General features: G+C 43.1%; 2 protein-coding genes across 4 annotated transcripts in view; both read left to right on the top strand.

Annotated features, from left to right (window-relative positions):
* LOC124032035 (neuroplastin-like) overlaps positions 1–10,474 on the top strand; it is a 49,528-nt gene extending 39,054 nt beyond the window's left edge. For 2 of the 3 annotated variants that reach the window (XM_046344016.1, XM_046344036.1), the window contains 3 exons: positions 4,796–4,817; positions 6,508–6,576; positions 8,944–10,474. In XM_046344016.1, the coding sequence (XP_046199972.1) occupies positions 4,796–4,817; positions 6,508–6,568 (83 nt within the window). In that variant the 3' untranslated portion in view covers positions 6,569–6,576; positions 8,944–10,474. The remainder of the gene's footprint in view (positions 1–4,795; positions 4,818–6,507; positions 6,577–8,943) is intronic. The other variant, XM_046344026.1, reaches the window with a different exon arrangement.
* A 4,962-nt stretch (positions 10,475–15,436) lies between these two features.
* LOC124032045 (potassium/sodium hyperpolarization-activated cyclic nucleotide-gated channel 3-like) overlaps positions 15,437–20,295 on the top strand; it is a 43,061-nt gene continuing 38,202 nt past the window's right edge. The window contains exon 1 of the mRNA XM_046344050.1: positions 15,437–16,609. Within this exon, the coding sequence (XP_046200006.1) occupies positions 15,903–16,609 (707 nt within the window). The 5' untranslated portion in view covers positions 15,437–15,902. The remainder of the gene's footprint in view (positions 16,610–20,295) is intronic.

The raw sequence follows: 20,295 nt of genomic DNA on the forward strand, positions 1-20,295 counted from the left end.
GGTGTTTACCCTCCTAGGGTGTTTAGGGTTTACCCTCCTATTTACCCACGGTGTTCAGGGTTTACCCTCCTATTAACCCACGGTGATCAGGGTTTACCCCACTATTAACCCACGGTGTTAAGGGTTTACCCTCCTATTTACCCACGGTGTTCAGGGTTCAGGGTTTACCCTCCTATTAACCCACGGTGTTCAGGGTTTACCCTCCTATTTACCCACAGTGTTCAGGGTTTACCCTCCTATTAACCCACGGTGTCCAGGGTTTACCCTCCTATTTACCCACAGTGTCCAGGGTTTGCCCTCCTATTAACCCACAGTGTCCAGGGTTTACCCTCCTATTAACCCACAGTGAGCAGGGAAATGTGTTCCACATTTTTACTACTACTACCTTGCTAACATCGTCCCAGCTGGCATAACATCATCCCAGTTGGCCTAACATCGTCCCAGCTAGTCTAACATCGTCCCAGCTGGCCAAACATCGTCCCAGCTAGTCTAACATCGTCCCAGCTGGCCATAACATCGTCCCAGCTAGTCTAACATCGTCCCAGCTGGTCTAACATCGTCCCAGCTGGTCTAACATCGTCCCAGCTGGTCTAACATCATCCCAGTTGGCCAAACATTGTCCCAGCTAGTCTAACATCGTCCCAGCTGGTCTAACATCGTCCCAGCTGGTCTAACATCATCCCAGTTGGCTTAACATTGTCCCAGTTGGCCTAACATCGTCCCAGCTGGCCTAACATCGTCCCAGCTGGCCAAACATCGTCCCAGCTGGCCTAACATCGTCCCAGTTGGCCTAACATCGTCCCAGTTGGCCTAACATCGTCCCAGCTGGCATAACATCGTCCCAGCTGGCCTACCATCGTCCCAGCTGGCCTACCATCGTCCCAGCTGGCATAACATCGTCCCAGTTGGCCTAACATCGTCCCAGTTGGCCTACCATCGTCCCAGTTGGCCTACCATCGTCCCAGCTGGCCTACCATCGTCCCAGTTGGCCTAACATCGTCCCAGCTGGCCTAACATCATCCCAGTTGGCCTAACATCGTCCCAGCTGGTTTTACATCGTCCCAGCTGGCCTAACATCGTCCCAGCTGGCCATAACATGGTCCCAGCTGGCCTACCATTGTCCCAGTTGGTCTAACATCGTCCCAGCTAGTCTAACATCGTCCCAGCTGGTCTAACATCGTCCCAGCTGGTCTCACATCATCCCAGTCTAACATCATCCCAGTTGGCTTAACATCGTCCCAGCTGGCATAACATCGTCCCAGTTGGCCTAACATCGTCCCAGCTGGCATAACATCGTCCCAGCTAGTTTAACATCGTCCCAGCTGGCATAACATCGTCCCAGTTGGCCTAACATCGTCCCAGTTGGCCTAACATCGTCCCAGTTGGCCTAACATCGTCCCAGCTGGCCTAACATCGTCCCAGCTGGTTTTACATCATCCCAGCTGGCCTAACATCGTCCCAGCTGGCCATAACATGGTCCCAGCTGGCCTACCATTGTCCCAGCTGGTCTAACATCGTCCCAGTTGGTCTAACATCGTCCCAGCTGGCCTACCACCGTCCCAGCAGGTCTAACATCGTCCCAGCTGGCCTACCATCGTCCCAGCTTGTTTTACATCGTCCCAGCTGGTCTAACATCGTCCCAGCTAGTCTAACATCGTCCCAGTTGGCCTAACATCGTCCCAACTAGTCTAACATCATCACAGCTGGTCTAACATCGTCCCAGCTAGTCTAACATCGCCCCAGCTAGTCTACCATCGTCCCAGCTGGCCTAACATCGTCCCAGCTGGTTTTACATCGTACCAGCTGGTCTACCATCGTCACAGCTGGCCTAACATCGTCCCAGCTGGCCTAACATCGTCCCAGCTAGTCTACCATCGTCCCAGCTGGCCTAACTGAAAACAAGAGAATGACATGCGTTTCAAATGGTACCTTATTCCCTTTATAGTGCACTACTTTGGACAGTGGGCATATAGGGCTCTGTATAGAGAACAGGGTGCCATTTGGGGAGCAAGCCAAGGCACTTCAACAGTCGTTAATAATAGACACTTCCCTGTTGGCTACAGTGTCATACTACCCAATAATATTCTATCCCTGAGATTGTCCTGACAAGGTGTGTCCTACAACAACTGAGTTGTGGTGTCGTGTGTGTGTGTGTGTGTGTGTGTGTGTGTGTGTGTGTGTGTGTGTGTGTGTGTGTGTGTGTGTGTGTGTGTGTGTGTGTGTGTGTGTGTGTGTGTGTGTGTGTGTGTGTGTGTGTGTGTGTGTGTGTGTGTGTGTGTGTGTGTGTGTGTGTGTGTCCGCCTGTTGGGTGAAGCTACTCAGACTTTTATTGAGTGCAGGCGCAGCCAGCATAGTGTCAGGTAATGACAGAGCAGATGTCTACTGCACACACACGTACGCACGCGCGCGCACACACACACACACACACCCTTAGTTAATATATATTAGCAGTGCTAAGACAAGTTTAGAGTATACATGTAGGGTATTACTGTGTAATATTCTCCCCGCCTCTTTCCCAAATTGCATGACCCAACCTATGTTTGGTAAGTGAGAGACTCCTGCATGCCTCTTGAGTTTCAATCAGCATCTATAACATACTATGCCTGGCTCAAGAGCTGTTTGTGTTGTTCAGCTAACTCCTATGGTTGTTGTACCATAGGATATTGGCCAGCAAATCTGACCCCAGGACATATTCACACAACATTATCTACATGCATCTGTCCACAGTGGGCAAAATTTGGCACAAGACGTCAAACAGACGTAATTCTCTGGTTTTAAACTGATTTTTGTTGTTGGAAAGATTGTCATATTACTGGTTTACAACTAAACGGTCTCTGTAAAGATGTTTTTTTTACTGATGGCATCGAGATGTCATCAAGACGTCATATTTTGGTTGTCATCTGGTCATATTACCAGTTTACAACTAAATGGTCTCTGTAAAGATGTTTTTTTTACTGATGGCATCGAGATGTCATCAAGACGTCATATTTTGGTTGTCATCTGGTCATATTACCAGTTTACAACTAAATGGTCTCTGTAAAGATGTTTTTCTTATTGACGGCATCGAGATGTCATCAAGACGTCATATTTTGGTTGTTATCTGGTCATATCAGTTTACAACTAAATGGTCAAAGATGTTTTTCTTACTGACGGCATCGAGATGTCATCAAGCCGTCATATTTTGGTTGTTATCTGGTCATATCGCTTTTGCTCACTGGGTTTTCTTTAGAACCTTAAAAGTGTAATGCATCCTAGCTTGCTGCTTAGGCTACTTCTCTATGGCGTTTCTCAGTCAAAGACTCTGAGCTTACATAAACAAAACAAATGGTATATTGTGCCAAGGTCACCTTCAAGGGTATCTTCAGTTTTGAATGTTTTGTATTCTCTAGTTTATGCTAGGAGCATATATACCTTTTGTAAAGAGTCAATGAATATAATATAATACATGCCATGTAGCAGACAGTTTAATAAAAAGTGACTTACAGTCATGTGTACGTACATTTTTTTCGTATTGGTAGCCCCAGCAGAAATTGAACCCACACTCCTTGGCTTTGCAAGCACCATGCACTACCGATTTAGCCTCACAGGACAACAATTGTTTTCTTTGTGCTGGTCAATTTCAATGGCAGTTCGTGAATAGATTTTTGTGCGCAGTCTGTCTGCCTATGCATGATACGGTCTGTTTGTGGTCAAAAGTGAATTTTAAACTTGCATCTGCTCTGCTTGAATTTCATAATCACTTTTTCATCCCGTGGTTCTTGTTGGTTTTATTGCTCTCTTTGACTGCATTTGGTGTTAATTGTGACTGTGATTTGTCCGTCTAATGCTACGTTTTAAGATGGCTTCCATTCAGCATAGGTTCTATTCTCTATTTAACTTCTTCATCTGAGCTTCCATTCCATCAGCATGGTTATGAGGTTAAGTTTAGTTCATTCACTTATGGAATTTAACTGAATTCCACTTATGGAATTTAACTGAATTCCACATATGGAATTTAACTGAATTCCGCATATAGAATTTAAAGGGACATATAGAAAATGTTTAAACGTCATATTCATTATCTCCAGCACCACCCCAACCAACATCAACATATGTGAAAATGGTGTGTTTCTATGTTTTGTAGTTAAAAAGAGAGAGGGAAAGGGAGAGGGGGATACCTTGTCAGCTGTACAACTGAAGGCCTTCAACTGAAATGTGTCTTCCGCATTTAACCCAACCCCTCTGAGTCAGAGAGGTGTGTCTTCCTCATTTAACCGCCAACCCCTCTGAGTCAGAGAGGTGCGGGGGGGGGGGGGCTGCCATAATCAAGATAAGTGTTTTTGAATGACATCATTAACCAATATGTAGACATTTAGTGGACAATTAGTATTTTTTAATTAGTAGTCGATGCATACTCATAATTGTTTAAAATCAACAGATGTGCACCGATGTCATTGGAAACAACTAATCTTCCCTTCTTTTTTTTTACTACTTACAAAACATAAAAACGCTCAATTTTCACACACTGTATGTTGGAGTTGGAGTTGTGCTGGAGATGATGAATATGTGAAATTGCCCTTTTAATTCCACTTATGGAACTAAGTTCAATTCCAAAATGATGGAACTATGGAACACGCAGAACTGTCTTTGAACAATTCTCCTCCAACCAGGCAAGATGTTACAGTCATATTACCACCGTAACACATTGCTTATTTTTAGACATACTTTCTACCATAACAAATTGCCATTTCACCATCAGCGTTCACCGTTTTCTTCGTTTGTCTTCATTTCTCTATGTTTTCCCTTCGTGCATCAGATGACGAACCAGCTGGACCAATGTAAGTACATCTATGTTACAATCATTTATTTAGTTAGAAGTCTATGTGTGGTGTTTTACTCAAGTATTTCCGTGCTGTACCTGTTTTTGTAAACTACTGTAAATCAGGGTTAGGCTCAATTCTATTTGAATTCAGAAAGTAAACTGAAATTGATCTTCAAATTCCAATGTTCCTAATTGACAGCAACAATGCCTCTGAGTCATCCATACGGCATGCTTGAAAAAAAAACTTTTGAATGATCAGTAGATGTAGGGTTCTAACCCTTTTGAAGGATCAGTAGATGTAGGGATCTAACCCTTTTGAATGATCAGTAGATGTAGGGATCTAACCCTTTTGAATGATCAGTAGATGTAGGGATCTAACCCTTTTGAATGATCAGTAGATGTAGGGTTCTAACCCTTTTTAATGATCAGTAGATGTAGGGTTCTAACCCTTTTGAATGGTCAGGGATGTAGGGTTCTAACTCTTTTTAATGATCAGTAGATGTAGGGTTCTAACCCTTTTGAATGATCAGTAGATGTAGGGTTCTAACCCTTTTGAATGATCAGTCGATGTAGGGTTCTAATGCTTTTTAATGATCAATAGATGTAATGTTCCAACCCTTTTTAATGATCAATAGATGTAGGGTTCTAACCCTTTTGAATGATCAGTAGATGTAGGGTTCTAACCCTTTTTAATGATCAGTAGATGTAGGGTTCTAACCCTTTTGAATGATCAGTAGATGTAGGGTTCTAACCCTTTTGAAGGATCAGTAGATGTAATGTTCTAACTCTTTTTAATGATCAATAGATGTAGGGTTCTAACCCTTTTGAATGATCAGTAGATGTAGGGTTCTAAACCTTTTGACTGATCAGTAGATGTAGGGTTCTAACCCTTTTGAATGGTCAGGGATGTAGGGTTCTAACCCTTTTGAAGGATCAGTAGATGTAGGGTTCTAACCCTTTTTAATGATCAGTAGATGTAGGGTTCTAACCCTTTTTAATGATCAGTAGATGTAGGGATCTAACCCTTTTGAATGATCAGTAGATGTAGGGTTCTAACCCTTTTGAATGGTCAGGGATGTAGGGTTCTAACCATTTTTAATGATCAGTAGATGTAGGGTTCTAACCCTTTTTAATGATCAGTAGATGTAGGGTTCTAACCCTTTTTAATGATCAGTAGATGTAGGGATCTAACCCTTTTGAATGATCAGTAGATGTAGGGTTCTAACCCTTTTTAATGATCAGTAGATGTAGGGTTCTAACCTTTTTGAATGGTCAGGGATGTAGGGTTCTAACCCTTTTGAAGGATCAGTAGATGTAGGGTTCTAATGCTTTTTAATGATCAATAGATGTAATGTTCCAACCCTTTTTAATGATCAATATATGTAGGGTTCTAACCCTTTTGAATGATCAGTAGATGTAGGGTTCTAACCCTTTTGAATGATCAGTAGATGTAGGGTTCTAACCCTTTTGAATGATCAGTAGATGTAGGGTTCTAACCCTTTTGAATGATCAGTAGATGTAGGGTTCTAACCCTTTTGAATGATCAGTAGTTGTAGGGTTCTAACCCTTTTGAATGATCAGTAGTTGTAGGGTTCTAACCCCTTTGAATGATCAGTAGATGTAATGTTTCTGATCAGCAATAAGGTGCATTACAGTAGAATTATTTAGATGGTATCCCAGTCTAACGTGTGTTCATCCTATTGAAGGAAAACTAACTCCACCAACAATCACAAAGACAAGAACCTTCGTCAGAGGAACACAAACTGAGAACACTGGTAAGTTAGATTTTTTAAAATTGGTAATGCCAAGATAAGAAACTAAAGCATCAAGCATCTGATTCAGGATCGTTTTTGCTTACAGAACACAATTAATAGGATCACATACATGGAGGGGGGGGGGCTGATCCTAGTTCAGCACTCCTAATCTGAGAAGCTTGACACATATGATGTGTTTACCCAGTTGAATGTTGTTGTTGTTTACTGCATCATGTAGCTACAGTATGTTATGAATAACCTGTCAATCACCACAGGTAGCCACATGTTGTACAGGAGATCAATATTGAAAAACAAAGCTAGTCTACTTTATCAATAAGCTGTGACCACACTGTATCTCGTCAATACCACTGATAGATAGATGTAATCTCGTCAATACCACTGATAGATAGATGTAATCTCGTCAATACCACTAGATAGATGTAATCTCATCAATACCACTAGATAGATGTGGTATTGCCAAGATGTTCAAATGTTCATAAATGACCAGCATGGTCCAATAATAATAAGGCAGAACAGTTGAAACTGGAGCAGCAGCACGGCCAGGTGGACTGGGGACAGCAAGGAGTCATCATGTCAGGTAGTTCCCGGGACCACCCATACATAGAATGTATGCACACATGACTGTAAGTCGCTTTGGATAAAAGCGTCCGCTAAATGGCATATTATTATTTATTTTTAGTCCTGAGGCATGGTCCTAGGGCTCAGGTCCTCCGAGAGAGAGAAAGAAAGAGAGAAAGAGAGAATTAGAGAGAGTACACTTAAATTCACACAGGACACCGAATAGGACAGGAGAAGTACTCCAGATATAACAAACTGACCCTAGCCCCCAGACACATAAACTACTGCAGCATAAATACTGGAGGCTGAGACAGGAGGGGTCAGGAGACACTGTGGCCCCATCTGAGGACATCCCCGGACAGGGCCAAACAGGAAGGATATAACCCCACCCACTTTTCCAAAGCACAGCCCCCACACCACTAGAGGGATATCTTCAACCACCAATTTACCATCCTGAGACATGGCTGAGTATAGCCCACAAAGATCTCCGCCATGGCACAAACCAAGGGGGAGGCGCCAACCCAGACAGGATGATCACATCAGTGACTCAACCCACTTAAGTGACGCACCCCTCCTAGGGACGGCATGAAAGAGCCCCAGTAAGCCAGTGACTCAGCCCATGTAATAGGGTTAGAGGCAGAGAATCCCAGTGGAAAGAGTGATGTAATCTCATCAATACCACTGATAGATAGATGTAATCTCATCAATACCACTGATAGATAGATGTAATCTCATCAATACCACTAGATAGATGTAATCTCATCAATACCACTAGATAGATAGATGTAATCTCGTCAATACCAATGATAGATAGATGTAATCTCATCAATACCACTGATAGATAGATGTAATCTCGTCAATACCACTGATAGATAGATGTAATCTCATCAATAACACTGATAGATAGATGTAATCTCATCAATACCACTGATAGATAGATGTAATCTCATCAATACCACTGATAGATAGATGTAATCTCATCAATACCACTGATAGATAGATGTAATCTCATCAATACCACTGACAGATAGATGTAATCTAATCAATACCACTGATAGATAGATGTAATCTCATCAATACCACTGACAGATAGATGTAATCTCATCAATACCACTGATAGATAGATGTACACTGAGTAGACTAAACAATAAGAACGCCTTCTCTTTCCACAACAGACTGACCAGGTGAATCTAGGTGAAAGCTATAATCCCTTATTGATGTCACCTGTTAAATCCCATGAAATCAGTGTAGATGAAGGGGAGGAGACAGGGGTTAAAGAAGGATTGTTGAGCCTCGAGACAACTGAGACATGGATTGGGTTTGTGTTCCATTCAAAGGGTGAATGGGCAAGACAAAAGATTGAAGTGCCTTTGAACGGGGTTTGGTAGTAGGTTCCAGGCGCACCGGTTTGAGTGAGTCCTGAACTGGAAGCCTGCTGGGTTTTTCACACTCAACAGTTTCCCGTGTGTATCAAGAATGGTCCGTCACCCAAAGGACATTCCGCCAACTTGACACAACAGTGAGAAATATTGGTCAACACGGGCCAGCATCCCTGTGTGGAACACCTTTCTCGAGTCCATGCCCCGACAAATTTGAGGCTGTTCTGAGTTATATATTATACATGAAATCGCCCACCCTGAAAGTGGTGTGCAACAGCCAGGGTTGTGGGGTCAATTCCATTTCAATAAATCCAGGAAGTGAACCTAATGGACTGAATTCAAATGGAATTATCCCCAACCAAGGTGTCATTACAACCTAAGCAATTGAACTCACACGGTAATGACTGACTTCCTGGTTTTCCTTCCACAGATAATAACATATTATACATGTATGTTTCGACCATATGAAGGTAACCAGGCAAAGGGATTTATAGAAATGTGTTAATAAGAATTTATCTGCCAATAAAACGACGTAGAAGAAGAAGAAGAAGAGGAGGAGGAGGGAGGAGCTACTGTAAATGTCTGTATTGTATGATGAGGCATGCCTTCTGATTTTGATTATCTAGCTATCGTGTTGACAAGGGTGAAGAATGTGATCCCATAACATTATGAATGATTTACGAAGTGTCTATGGAAGCATTATAACCATTGTTTGCTGCATGCAGTTATTGATTGTCGCTGTTTATTGATTGTTTTCATTTGATTATTTATTCTGATCAAATTCTTATCATTTTTCGAATTTTTACTCTATTCTGAAGTAATGCATGCAAGGTATTCTAACTTTCTGTTTGGTCCAGACCTGACATGGCTTTTTGGACTGTGTCCCAAATGACACTATTTTTCCCCTATATAGTCCCCCCGCCCCCCAAAGGTCTCTGGTCAAAAGTAGTGCACTCTATAGGGCAGGAGTATTCAAATCTTATCATACAACCTCTGTAGAACTGATGTTTGTTTTTTTTTCTTCTGGTTTTTCTACCTGTTAATGCATTTGACCTACCTGGTGTTCCAGGTCTAAACCAGGCCCCCAGGTTTAAAGAAAAAGGAGTGGAAATGGTCTCAAAATCCAGATTTGAATGTGAATGAAATGATATGGAATAGGGTGTCACTTGGGACTCAGTCTTGTGTTTTTTTGTTTGTTTACTTAGATAATAGATAATCACTATTTGTGTTGACTATGAGAAGCTAAAGACTTTGCAATGTAAAAAGGGAGGAACCCCCCCGCCACCAATTATAATCAGTAGATCTGTACAGTTTATCATTCTGCTGAATACCATTTTATAAATCTGTTACTTATTTATTAATATTTTATCAGATCACATCTGGTTTCGCATTTTTACTAAGGGCTTTGCAATGTCCCTGTCTTTTTGAATTGGATGGAAAATTCCTATATTTAACATGTACTGTATTGTATGTATCCAACCACCGTATATAACAATACATGTGGTAATATGAAGGATATTCATTCATGAGATGCACTTACATTTTGGAAAAATCATGGAAGTAAAAAAAGATCTCTATAAAGTTCATTTAGTATGTAATTGTAACAACTCCTGCTAATCATTCTAACTGCTGTGTTTAACTGAAATAAAAGTGTGTATTGTGTATAGCATGGCTATTATCCTATGCAATAATAATCAATATTGATATTAATATATACAAAATCCCTCTTAGCAGCTTTTAGATTCTCTATGTTGATCTAGAATGATCTTTAGAGCGTTGATAGATAGCGTACTGAACAGCTTGTTGATCTCTATAGTTGATAATGTTATACAGTATATCTAGAAGTTGGAGCTAGGTAGGAGGCAGTGCGACAACAGGAACTATGTTATGTATGTCAAGATTGACACTTGTAAAAGCAATCCCAAAATCAATCACAAGTCATTTTTAAAAATAAAAACTTTAAAAATAAATGGTTTGTTTCAGTTTGATGACTTGATTTTCATCCATTTCCGAGCTTGCACACACACACAGACACACACACACAGACACACACACACATATATACACACTTACACACACACACAGACACACACACACACTAATGCATGCACACACACACAGACACACACACACATGCACGCACACACGCACACGCACGCACGTGCACACACACACATATATACACACACACACACACACATACACACACACACACACACACACACACACACACACACACACACACACACACACACACACACACACACACACACACACACACACACACACACACACACACACACACACACACACACACACCTCTTCACAACCAGCACAGGCATGGGCTGTAAACATTGTGCTGGCTTCTTTCGTGTTAAATGTGAAAACAGCACCACCTAGTAGTCACACGAGGAACCAACAACGCTGTGTGAGTAGAAAAGCTACAGGTAGTTAGTTTCTGGTTGATGCAGGGAAAAGACGACCAACTAAATAAAGCCAAAACCTCCCAAGATAGGTGTTTTTTTTTACGGGGTGTGTACGCTGTGTGTACAATGTGTGTGTGGTGTATGTGTGTGTGTGACTATGTGCATGTTTCATTTCTCCATCATCGGGCTCATAATTCTCTCTGTTTTTAAGTTCAGAACTCTTCCATCCAGAACCGAACGGCAGAAGCACAACTGAAGGGGGCACTATTGTCTCATTGAACCACTATTGAACCATGTATCCCATATAGAGAGTCAGCTATCTGGCAGAACCATGTATCCCATATAGAGAGTCAGCTATCTGGCAGAACCATGTATCCCATATAGAGAGTCAGCTATTATTATTATTATTATTAGCTATCTGGCAGAACCATGTATCCCATATAGAGAGTCAGCTATCTGGCAGAACCATGTATCCCATATAGAGAGTCAGCTATCTGGCAGAATCATGTATCCCATATAGAGAGTCAGCTATCTGGCAGAATCATGTATCCCATATAGAGAGTCAGCTATCTGACAGAACCATGTATCCCATATAGAGAGTCAGCTATCTGGCAGAACCATGTATCCCATATAGAGAGTCAGCTATCTGGCAGAATCATGTATCCCATATAGAGAGTCAGCTATCTGGCAGAACCATGTATCCCATATAGAGAGTCAGCTATCTGGCAGAATCATGTATCCCATATAGAGAGTCAGCTATCTGGCAGAACCATGTATCCCATATAGGGAGTCAGCTATCTGGCAGAACCATGTATCCCATATAGAGAGTCAGCTATCTGGCAGAATCATGTATCCCATATAGAGAGTCAGCTATCTGGCAGAACCATGTATCCCATATAGAGAGTCAGCTATCTGGCAGAACCATGTATCCCATATAGAGAGTCAGCTATCTGGCAGAATCATGTATCCCATATAGAGAGTCAGCTATCTGGCAGAACCATGTATCCCATATAGAGAGTCAGCTATCTGGCAGAACCATGTATCCCATATAGAGAGTCAGCTATCTGGCAGAACCATGTATCCCATATAGAGAGTCAGCTATCTGGCAGAACCATGTATCCCATATAGAGAGTCAGCTATCTGGCAGAATCATGTATCCCATATAGAGAGTCAGCTATCTGGCAGAACCATGTATCCCATATAGAGAGTCAGCTATCTGGCAGAACCATGTATCCCATATAGAGAGTCAGCTATCTGGCAGAACCATGTATCCCATATAGAGAGTCAGCTATCTGACAGAATCATGTATCCCATATAGAGAGTCAGCTATCTGGCAGAACCATGTATCCCATATAGAGAGTCAGCTATCTGACAGAATCATGTATCCCATATAGAGAGTCAGCTATCTGGCAGAACCATGTATCCCATATAGAGAGTCAGCTATCTGGCAGAACCATGTATCCCATATAGAGAGTCAGCTATCTGGCAGAACCATGTATCCCATATAGAGAGTCAGCTATCTGACAGAATCATGTATCCCATATAGAGAGTCAGCTATCTGGCAGAACCATGTATCCCATATAGAGAGTCAGCTATCTGACAGAATCATGTATCCCATATAGAGAGTCAGCTATCTGGCAGAACCATGTAATACAATGAAGCACAACATCTGGACTGAGGTTGTCACACAGTGGGCGGAACACACACACACACAGACTGGAGAACAAAGCATAGCTAAGCAAATCTGATTTGTAATAAAGAAGTACCAGTTGGTTTATTCAAAGATAACATTTTAGTGTTTTCCGTAAATAAATAAACATTTATTTGACCGATGCCCCCCCCCCCACAGACACACACACACACACACAGCACCAATACAATGACTCTATCAGACTGCGAGATACCATAATAACAGAAGCAGTTGTTGGAAAGCTCATTTCCCTTCTCTCTCTGCCCCTTAAGACAATTAAACAAAGCCATTTAGACCCTAAATAATGGAACCCTAGTCTCTATATAGGGAATAGGGTTCTATAGGGCTCTGGTCTAAAGTAGTGTACTATATATAGGGAATAGGGTTCTATAGGGCTCTGGTCTAAAGTAGTGCACTATATAGGGAATAGGGTTCTATAGGGTTCTGGTCTAAAGTAGTGCACTATATATAGGGAATAGGGTTCTATAGGGCTCTGGTCTAAAGTAGTCCACTATATATAGGGAATAGGGTTCTATAGGGCTCTGGTCTAAAGTAGTCCACTATATATAGGGAATAGGGTTCTATAGGACCCTGGTCTAATGTAGTGCACTATATAGGGAATTGGGTTCTATAGGGCTCTGGTCTAATGTAGTGCACTATATAGGGAATAGGGTTCTATAGGGCTCTGGTCTAAAGTAGTGCACTATATAGGGAATAGGGTTCTATAGGGCTCTGGTCTAAAGTAGTGTACTATATAGGGAATATGGTTCTATAGGGTTCTGGTCTAAAGTAGTGCACTATATAGGGAATTGGGTTCTATAGGGCTCTGGTCTAATGTAGTGCACTATATAGGGAATAGGGTTCTATAGGGCTCTGGTCTAAAGTAGTGCACTATATAGGGAATAGGGTTCTATAGGGCTCTGGTCTAAAGTAGTGTACTATATAGGGAATATGGTTCTATAGGGCTCTGGTCTAAAGTAGTGCACTATATAGGGTATAGGGCCCTGGACTAAAGTAGTGCACTATATATAGGGAATAGGGTTCTATAGGGCTCTGGTCTAAAGTAGTGCACTATATATAGGGAATAGGGAACCATTTTGGAGGAGGTCATTGTCTTGCTGTCACGGTCTTCCTCCTCTTCATCAGAAGAAGAGGCAAGAAGGATCGGAGGACCAAACTGCGGCGTGGTTTGTGTTCATCTTGATATTTAATAAAGCAAACACTGAAACACACTATACAAAACCAATAAACAAAATAACCACCGTGAAGCTAATGAGAACTGTGCTGACACAAGCAAACATAGACAATCACCCACAAAACCCAACACAAAACAGGCTACCTAAATATGGTTCCCAATCAGAGACAATTTTATTTATTTTAATTTTATTTTACCTTTATTTAACCAGGCAAGTCAGTTAAGAACAAATTCTTATTTTCAATGACGGTCTAGGACCAGTGGGTTAACTGCCTGTTCAGGGGCAGAACGACAGATTTGTACCTTGTCAGCTTGGGGGTTTGACCTTCCGGTTACTAGTCCAACGCTCTAACCACTAGGCTACCCATGCCGCCCCAATGACTAACACCTGCCTCTGATTGAGAACCATATCAGTCCCAAACACAGAAACAGACAAACTAGACATCCAACATAGAATGCCCACTCAGATCACACCCTGACCAAACAAAACATAGAAATATACAATACAAACTATGGTCAGGGTGTGACACTCTCTGTATGACCAGCACAGTTGGATACATGTCATTTCAATTCAGGAAGTAAAACGGAAATGTTATTTGTGAATGTCATTGACCCATCAATTAACCCAGATAAATAACAAGTTCAGGTATGAACCAGTGTGTGTGTGTGTTGTGTGTGTGTGTGTGTGTGTGTGTGTGTGTGTGTGTGTGTGTGTGTGTGTGTGTGTGTGTGTGTGTGTGTGTGTGTGTGTGTGTGTAGCAGCCTATAGTTTATCATTTACAACAAAGTATATCATCAAGACTGTCAGGGAGTTTTTAAATCACACCCTCTTATCATCCAGCCTGACTCCTGCTGAACTGGGATGCTCAGAGCAGCTCCTATGGCAACCTGGTAGATTAGCCCCATTAATAGCCAGTTTATTAGAGAACTGCTGGACTGGGATGCTGAGAATAGTGTTCCTATGGCAACCTGGTAGATTAGCCCCATTAATAGCCAGTTTATTAGAGAACTGCTGGACTGGGATGCTGAGAATAGTGTTCCTATGGCAACCTGGTAGATTAGCCCCACTAATAGCCAGTTTATTAGAGAACAGCTGGACTGGGATGCTGAGAATAGTGTTCCTATGGCAACCTGGTAGATTAGCCCCATTAATAGCCAGTTTATTAGAGAACTGCTGGACTGGGATGCTGAGAATAGTGTTCCTATGGCAACCTGGTAGATTAGCCCCATTAATAGCCAGTTTATTAGAGAACTGCTGGACTGGGATGCTGAGAATAGTGTTCCAATGGCAACCTGGTAGATTAGCCCCATTAATAGCCAGTTTATTAGAGAACTGCTGGACTGGGATGCTCAGAGCAGCTCCTATGGCAACCTGGTAGATTAGCCCCATTAATAGCCAGTTTATTAGAGAACTGCTGGACTGGGATGCTGAGAATATCGTTCCTATGGCAACCTGATAGATCAGTGATATCAGCACACACAGCAGCCAGCGGTATTTGAATGAAAGCTGGTGAGGACTGACTGACTCCGTGGAAGGCTGCATGTCGTAATTTCCTATTGACAGCCAGCTAGCCAGGGCTTTAATATTTGGGGAGGAGAATCAGGAGAGAGAGAGAAGATCATGCTTTGTCATAAAGGACCACAGAGACACAAGCCAGCCAGCATCCTTCCTCACTCTGCCTCCCGACTGGCACGTCCGATAATTAGCGCAGACAGCGTGCAGGCAGCATGTGTTGTCGTCATCTAGGCTACTACACTTTGATTTAGGAATAACTTGATAGCTGGATGTCATTCATTGAGTTCCCGGGCATGTAGGCCTACCGTAATATGACCGTCGCGCCAAAGCGGTACCCCGGAGCAGGCAGAAACACATTTCAAGTGTCAAGTAAGATTCGAACTGTCCCTGTTCTGCTACAGATGCGCCGTCACTCTTTTCGGAACCCTGCGCCTTTTGAGTTTATGAAATACATGTTTTGTAATCATCATAGCTTGTATATTTTCGTTTCTTTGTCCAACGCGTTTTTCTCATAGCCCAGACTAGTGCGTGTCTGTCGCATCTGTTCCTAAATACCATCATAATGGATATGTTTCATTCATCCATGCGGAAAAGGCTGTACAGCTTGCCGCAAAACATTGGTCAAAAAGGCTCTGTGTCTGTGATGGTTGACGACGGAGGAGAATACGGTGGTGGCGACAAGGACACCAAGAAGAAAAGTACCGGTATCAGGCTGAAGTCTCTCCCTCCTCCTGGATCTTCATCCCCCACCAGCAGTTGGAAGAGCAACGGGGACCGGGACCCCAAGAGCGGAGCCGCCGGAGACTTGGAAACTGACGTTGTCATCAAGACCAACTTGAATGGGGACTGTCGTCTGGTCAGAGGTCGCCTTTCCTCCATCACTGGCCGACACACTCTTGGGTCAGATCCAGCTGAGCAGCGGAGGCTGATCTCCGAGGCAGACACCGGTGCTAACGAAGAGAGTTACCCCGGAGGGGGCGAGCTGGGAGAGCAGGGTTCCGGCGGTCGCAGTGCTAGTGCACATCGCCGATCGTCCGTCTTCGATCAGTCCACTTTCATCAAGTTAGAAGGAACCGAACCGATCATGTCAGACGAAGCAGAGCAGTTGTACCGGGCGGGCTTCATGCACCGGCAGTTCGGGGCGATGCTTCAACCAGGAGTCAACAAGTTCTCTCTGAGAATGTTGGGGAGCGAGAGGGCCGTGGAGCACGAGAGGGAACGCGTCAAGTCTGCAGGATTTTGGATCATTCACCCATACAGTGATTTTAGGTAATTATTGTTCAGAGGATCTTTAGCAGTCATTAATTAGGTTACTGAATAGTTTGACTGAAACCAGACAAGTGTCTGATTAGACAAGTTCAAGGCCTCTCATAGTTTCCACACCCTCTCCGATTCATTGTTGTGATAATAGCGTAGCATAGTTTACTAGCTCACCAAGTTCAGCTTTCCCAGTAGCATATGAAGAAAAGTTTGTGGTCACCCTTGGAGTAATCTTCACAGGGCAGAGTCCAAAGCTAGGCTGTTTGAGATGGTGTCAATGTAACAGTAGAACTTTACGTCCGTCGCCTCGCCCATACCCGGGCGCGAACCAGGGACCCTCTGCACACATCAACAACATGAAACCAATATGAGTCAAGGCCCTTTCTGTTTTTTTATTTAAACTCAATGCTGTTGGGTCCTGTCTGAAGTAAAGCTCAAACAGAGATGCCACTTCAATTTAAATACCGTTTTTAGATTTGACTACTGGCATGCATATTCATTTTGCAGTTCCAGGCATATTCATAACCAACTAATACTGCCGGTACTGATCTTTTAGGCTCAGTTTGTTTTGACTCAATATGGATATGTCTGTGTGTGTGTACACATGTGTGCTCAGAGAGAGAGAGATCCTGTCCCACAACTATTTATTTCATACCACCAACACAAACAAGGGCATTCATTCCATCATGCCATCTGTTCATCACCACACACATAAAATGTTTTTTTTCTTTTTTTTTTCCGTATCATTTTAACCTTGAGTTCTCTCTCTGCTGTCATCAACAGGACATGCCCACCGTCCTGGCATGTTTGGGACTTATCCTCCAATCCTGATGTGTTACAGTGTCCCCCCCCCACACACACACTCATCTGAATTACATTTAGTGAGGCCATGGGATTACAGAGAGAGAGAGTGTGCAGCAGGCCAGACCGCTATGAGCTAGGTCGGGGCTTTTTGAAATGGGGTAATTAAAACAGGGTAACATGACCATTCAAGATATTAGAAGCACACATCAGGCAGGATTATGACCTCACAATTAGGTTAATGGGAGGGTGTGTGTGTGGGGGGGAGAAGAGGAGTGAGGACAGGGGAAGGTAGGGGGAGAGAGAAGGTGGGGAGGACAGGGGAAGGAAGGTGAAAGAGGAGGAGGGGATGGGGGAGGACAGGGGAAGGTAGGGGGACAGAAGAGGAGGGGAGGACAGGGGAAGGTAGGGAAGAGATGAGGAGGGGGAGGTAGGGGAGAGAGGAGGGGAGGACAGAGGAAGGTGGGGGGAGAGATGAGGAGGGGATGGGGAGGACAGGGGAAGGTAGGGGGAGGAGGAAGGGATGGGGGTAGGACAGGGGAAGGTAGGGGGAGAGAGAAGAAGGGGACAGGGGGAGGAAGGGGAAAGATGAGGAGGGGGAGGTAGGGGGAGGTAGGAGGAGGTAGGAGGAGGGGAGGACAGAGGAAGGTGGGAGGAGAGAGGAGGAGTGGAGGACAGAGGAAGGTGGGGGAGAGGAGGAGGGGAGGACAGAGGAAGGTGGGAGGAGAGAGGAGGAGGGTGAGGACAGTGGAAGGTGGGGGAGAGAGGAGGAGGGGAGGACAGAGGGAGGTTACCAGTGTTTTCTAAGGTGGAAGAGTAGTTAGTAACAGTGGTGATGAAGTTACATGTATATGAGCATAAGTTGTTTCTGTAACTATGCTGTGACGATAATGTAAAAAAACGTTTTGAAATACTGATTTTGGGAACTGTCTTAATGTTACTAGGGAACTGTCTTAATGTTACTAGGCAACTGTCTTAATGTTACTAGGAAACTGTCTTAATGTTACTAGGGAACTGTCTTAATGTTACTAGGGAACTGTCTTAATGTTACTAGGCAACTGTCTTAATGTTACTAGGAAACTGTCTTAATGTTACTAGGGAACTGTTTTAATGTTACTAGGGAACTGTCTTAATGTTACTAGGGAACTGTCTTAATGTTACTAGGGAAGCGCACGGATCCCGTTCCAGGGATCAAAATCGACAACATCCGGTGAAGCTGGAGCGATGCCAAATTCAAATGACAAAATCGTAATACTAAACATTCATGCAAATACGAGTGTCTTACATCGTTTAAAAGCTTAACTTCTTGTTAATCCAACCGCATTGTCATATTTCAAAAAGGCTTTACGGCGAAAGCATACCATGCGATTATCTAAGGACAGTGCCCCACACCAAAATACTTTTCCAACCCAGCACAGGTGTCACAAAATCCCAAATAGCGATACAATAAATCACTTACCTTTGAAGATCTTTCTCTGTTTGCAATCCCAAAGGTCCCAGCTACACCACAAATGGTTGTTTTGTTCAATAGAGTCCTTCTTTATATCCCAAAAATGTCTGTTTAGTTGGCACGCTTGATTCAGTAATCCACTCTTTCAACATGCATACAAACGAATCCTAAAAGTTACCATTAAAGTTTGTTTCTAATGATGTTTCTAATGAATCGTCAGGTACTCTAATATCTAGATAAACAATACAATTTAAGATGGAGAATAGTATGTTCAACAGGGAAGATAAATAACGAAGAGCGCGCACCTCATTCACGCGCCAACAAGACTACTTTTCTAATGAGAGACATCTTGAAAAAACTACAAATACTCAGTCATTTTTCAAAAAACAAGCCTGAAACCATTTCTAAAGACTCTTGATATCTAGTGGAAGCCATAGGATCTGCAATCTGGGAGGAATTCCTTTGAATATCCCATGGACAAGCATTGAAATGGACTGTGACCTCAAAAAAACATTTTCAGATTTTCAATATAATAATAATAATATAATAATTATTATTATTTCTGTCTCCACTGTTGCATTCAAGACAAGGTCGTTTTTACTAGGTTACTAATTTGTGTCGTATTAAAAAAGATGTTGCTTATGTCACAAAGTGCTGTACAGAAACCCAGCCTAAAACCCCAAACAGCAAGCAATGCAGGTGTAGAAGCACGGTGTCTAGGAAAAACTCCCTAGAAAGGCCAAAAACCTAGGATGAAACCTAGAGAGGAACCAGGCTATGAGGGGGTGGCCAGTCCTCTTCTGGCTGTGCCAGGTGGAGATTATAACAGAACATGGCCAAGATCAATGACCAGCATGGTAAAATAATAGCAATCACAGTGAACAGGTCAGGGTTCCATAGCCGCAGGCAGAACAGTTGAAACTGGAGCAGCAGCACGGCCAGGTGGACTGGGGACAGCAAGGAGTCATCATGCCAGGTAGTCCTGAGGCATGGTCCTAGGGCTCAGGTCCTCCGAGAGAGAGAAAGAGAGAATTAGAGAGAGCATACTTAAATTCACACAGGACACTGAATAAGACAGGATAAGTACTCCAGATTCAACAGACTGACCCTAGCCCCTCGACACATAAACTACTGCAGCATGAATACTGGAGGCTGAGACAGGAGGGGTCAGGAGACATTGAGGCCCCATCCGATGATTAGGCCTACTCTATGTCACTACGTATCTGATTAGGCCTACTCTATGTCACTACGTATCTGATTAGGCCTACTCTCTGTCACTACGTCTCTGATTAGTTTATTATGGATCCCCATTAGTTCCTGCCAAGACAGCAGCTACTCTTCCTGGGGTTTATTATGGATCCCCATTAGTTCCTGCCAAGGCAGCAGCTACTCTTCCTGGGGTTTATTATGGATCCCCATTAGTTCCTGCCAAGGCAGCAGCTAC

Source organism: Oncorhynchus gorbuscha, linkage group LG01 (assembly GCF_021184085.1).
Source record: "Oncorhynchus gorbuscha isolate QuinsamMale2020 ecotype Even-year linkage group LG01, OgorEven_v1.0, whole genome shotgun sequence".
Lineage (NCBI taxonomy): Eukaryota > Metazoa > Chordata > Actinopteri > Salmoniformes > Salmonidae > Oncorhynchus > Oncorhynchus gorbuscha.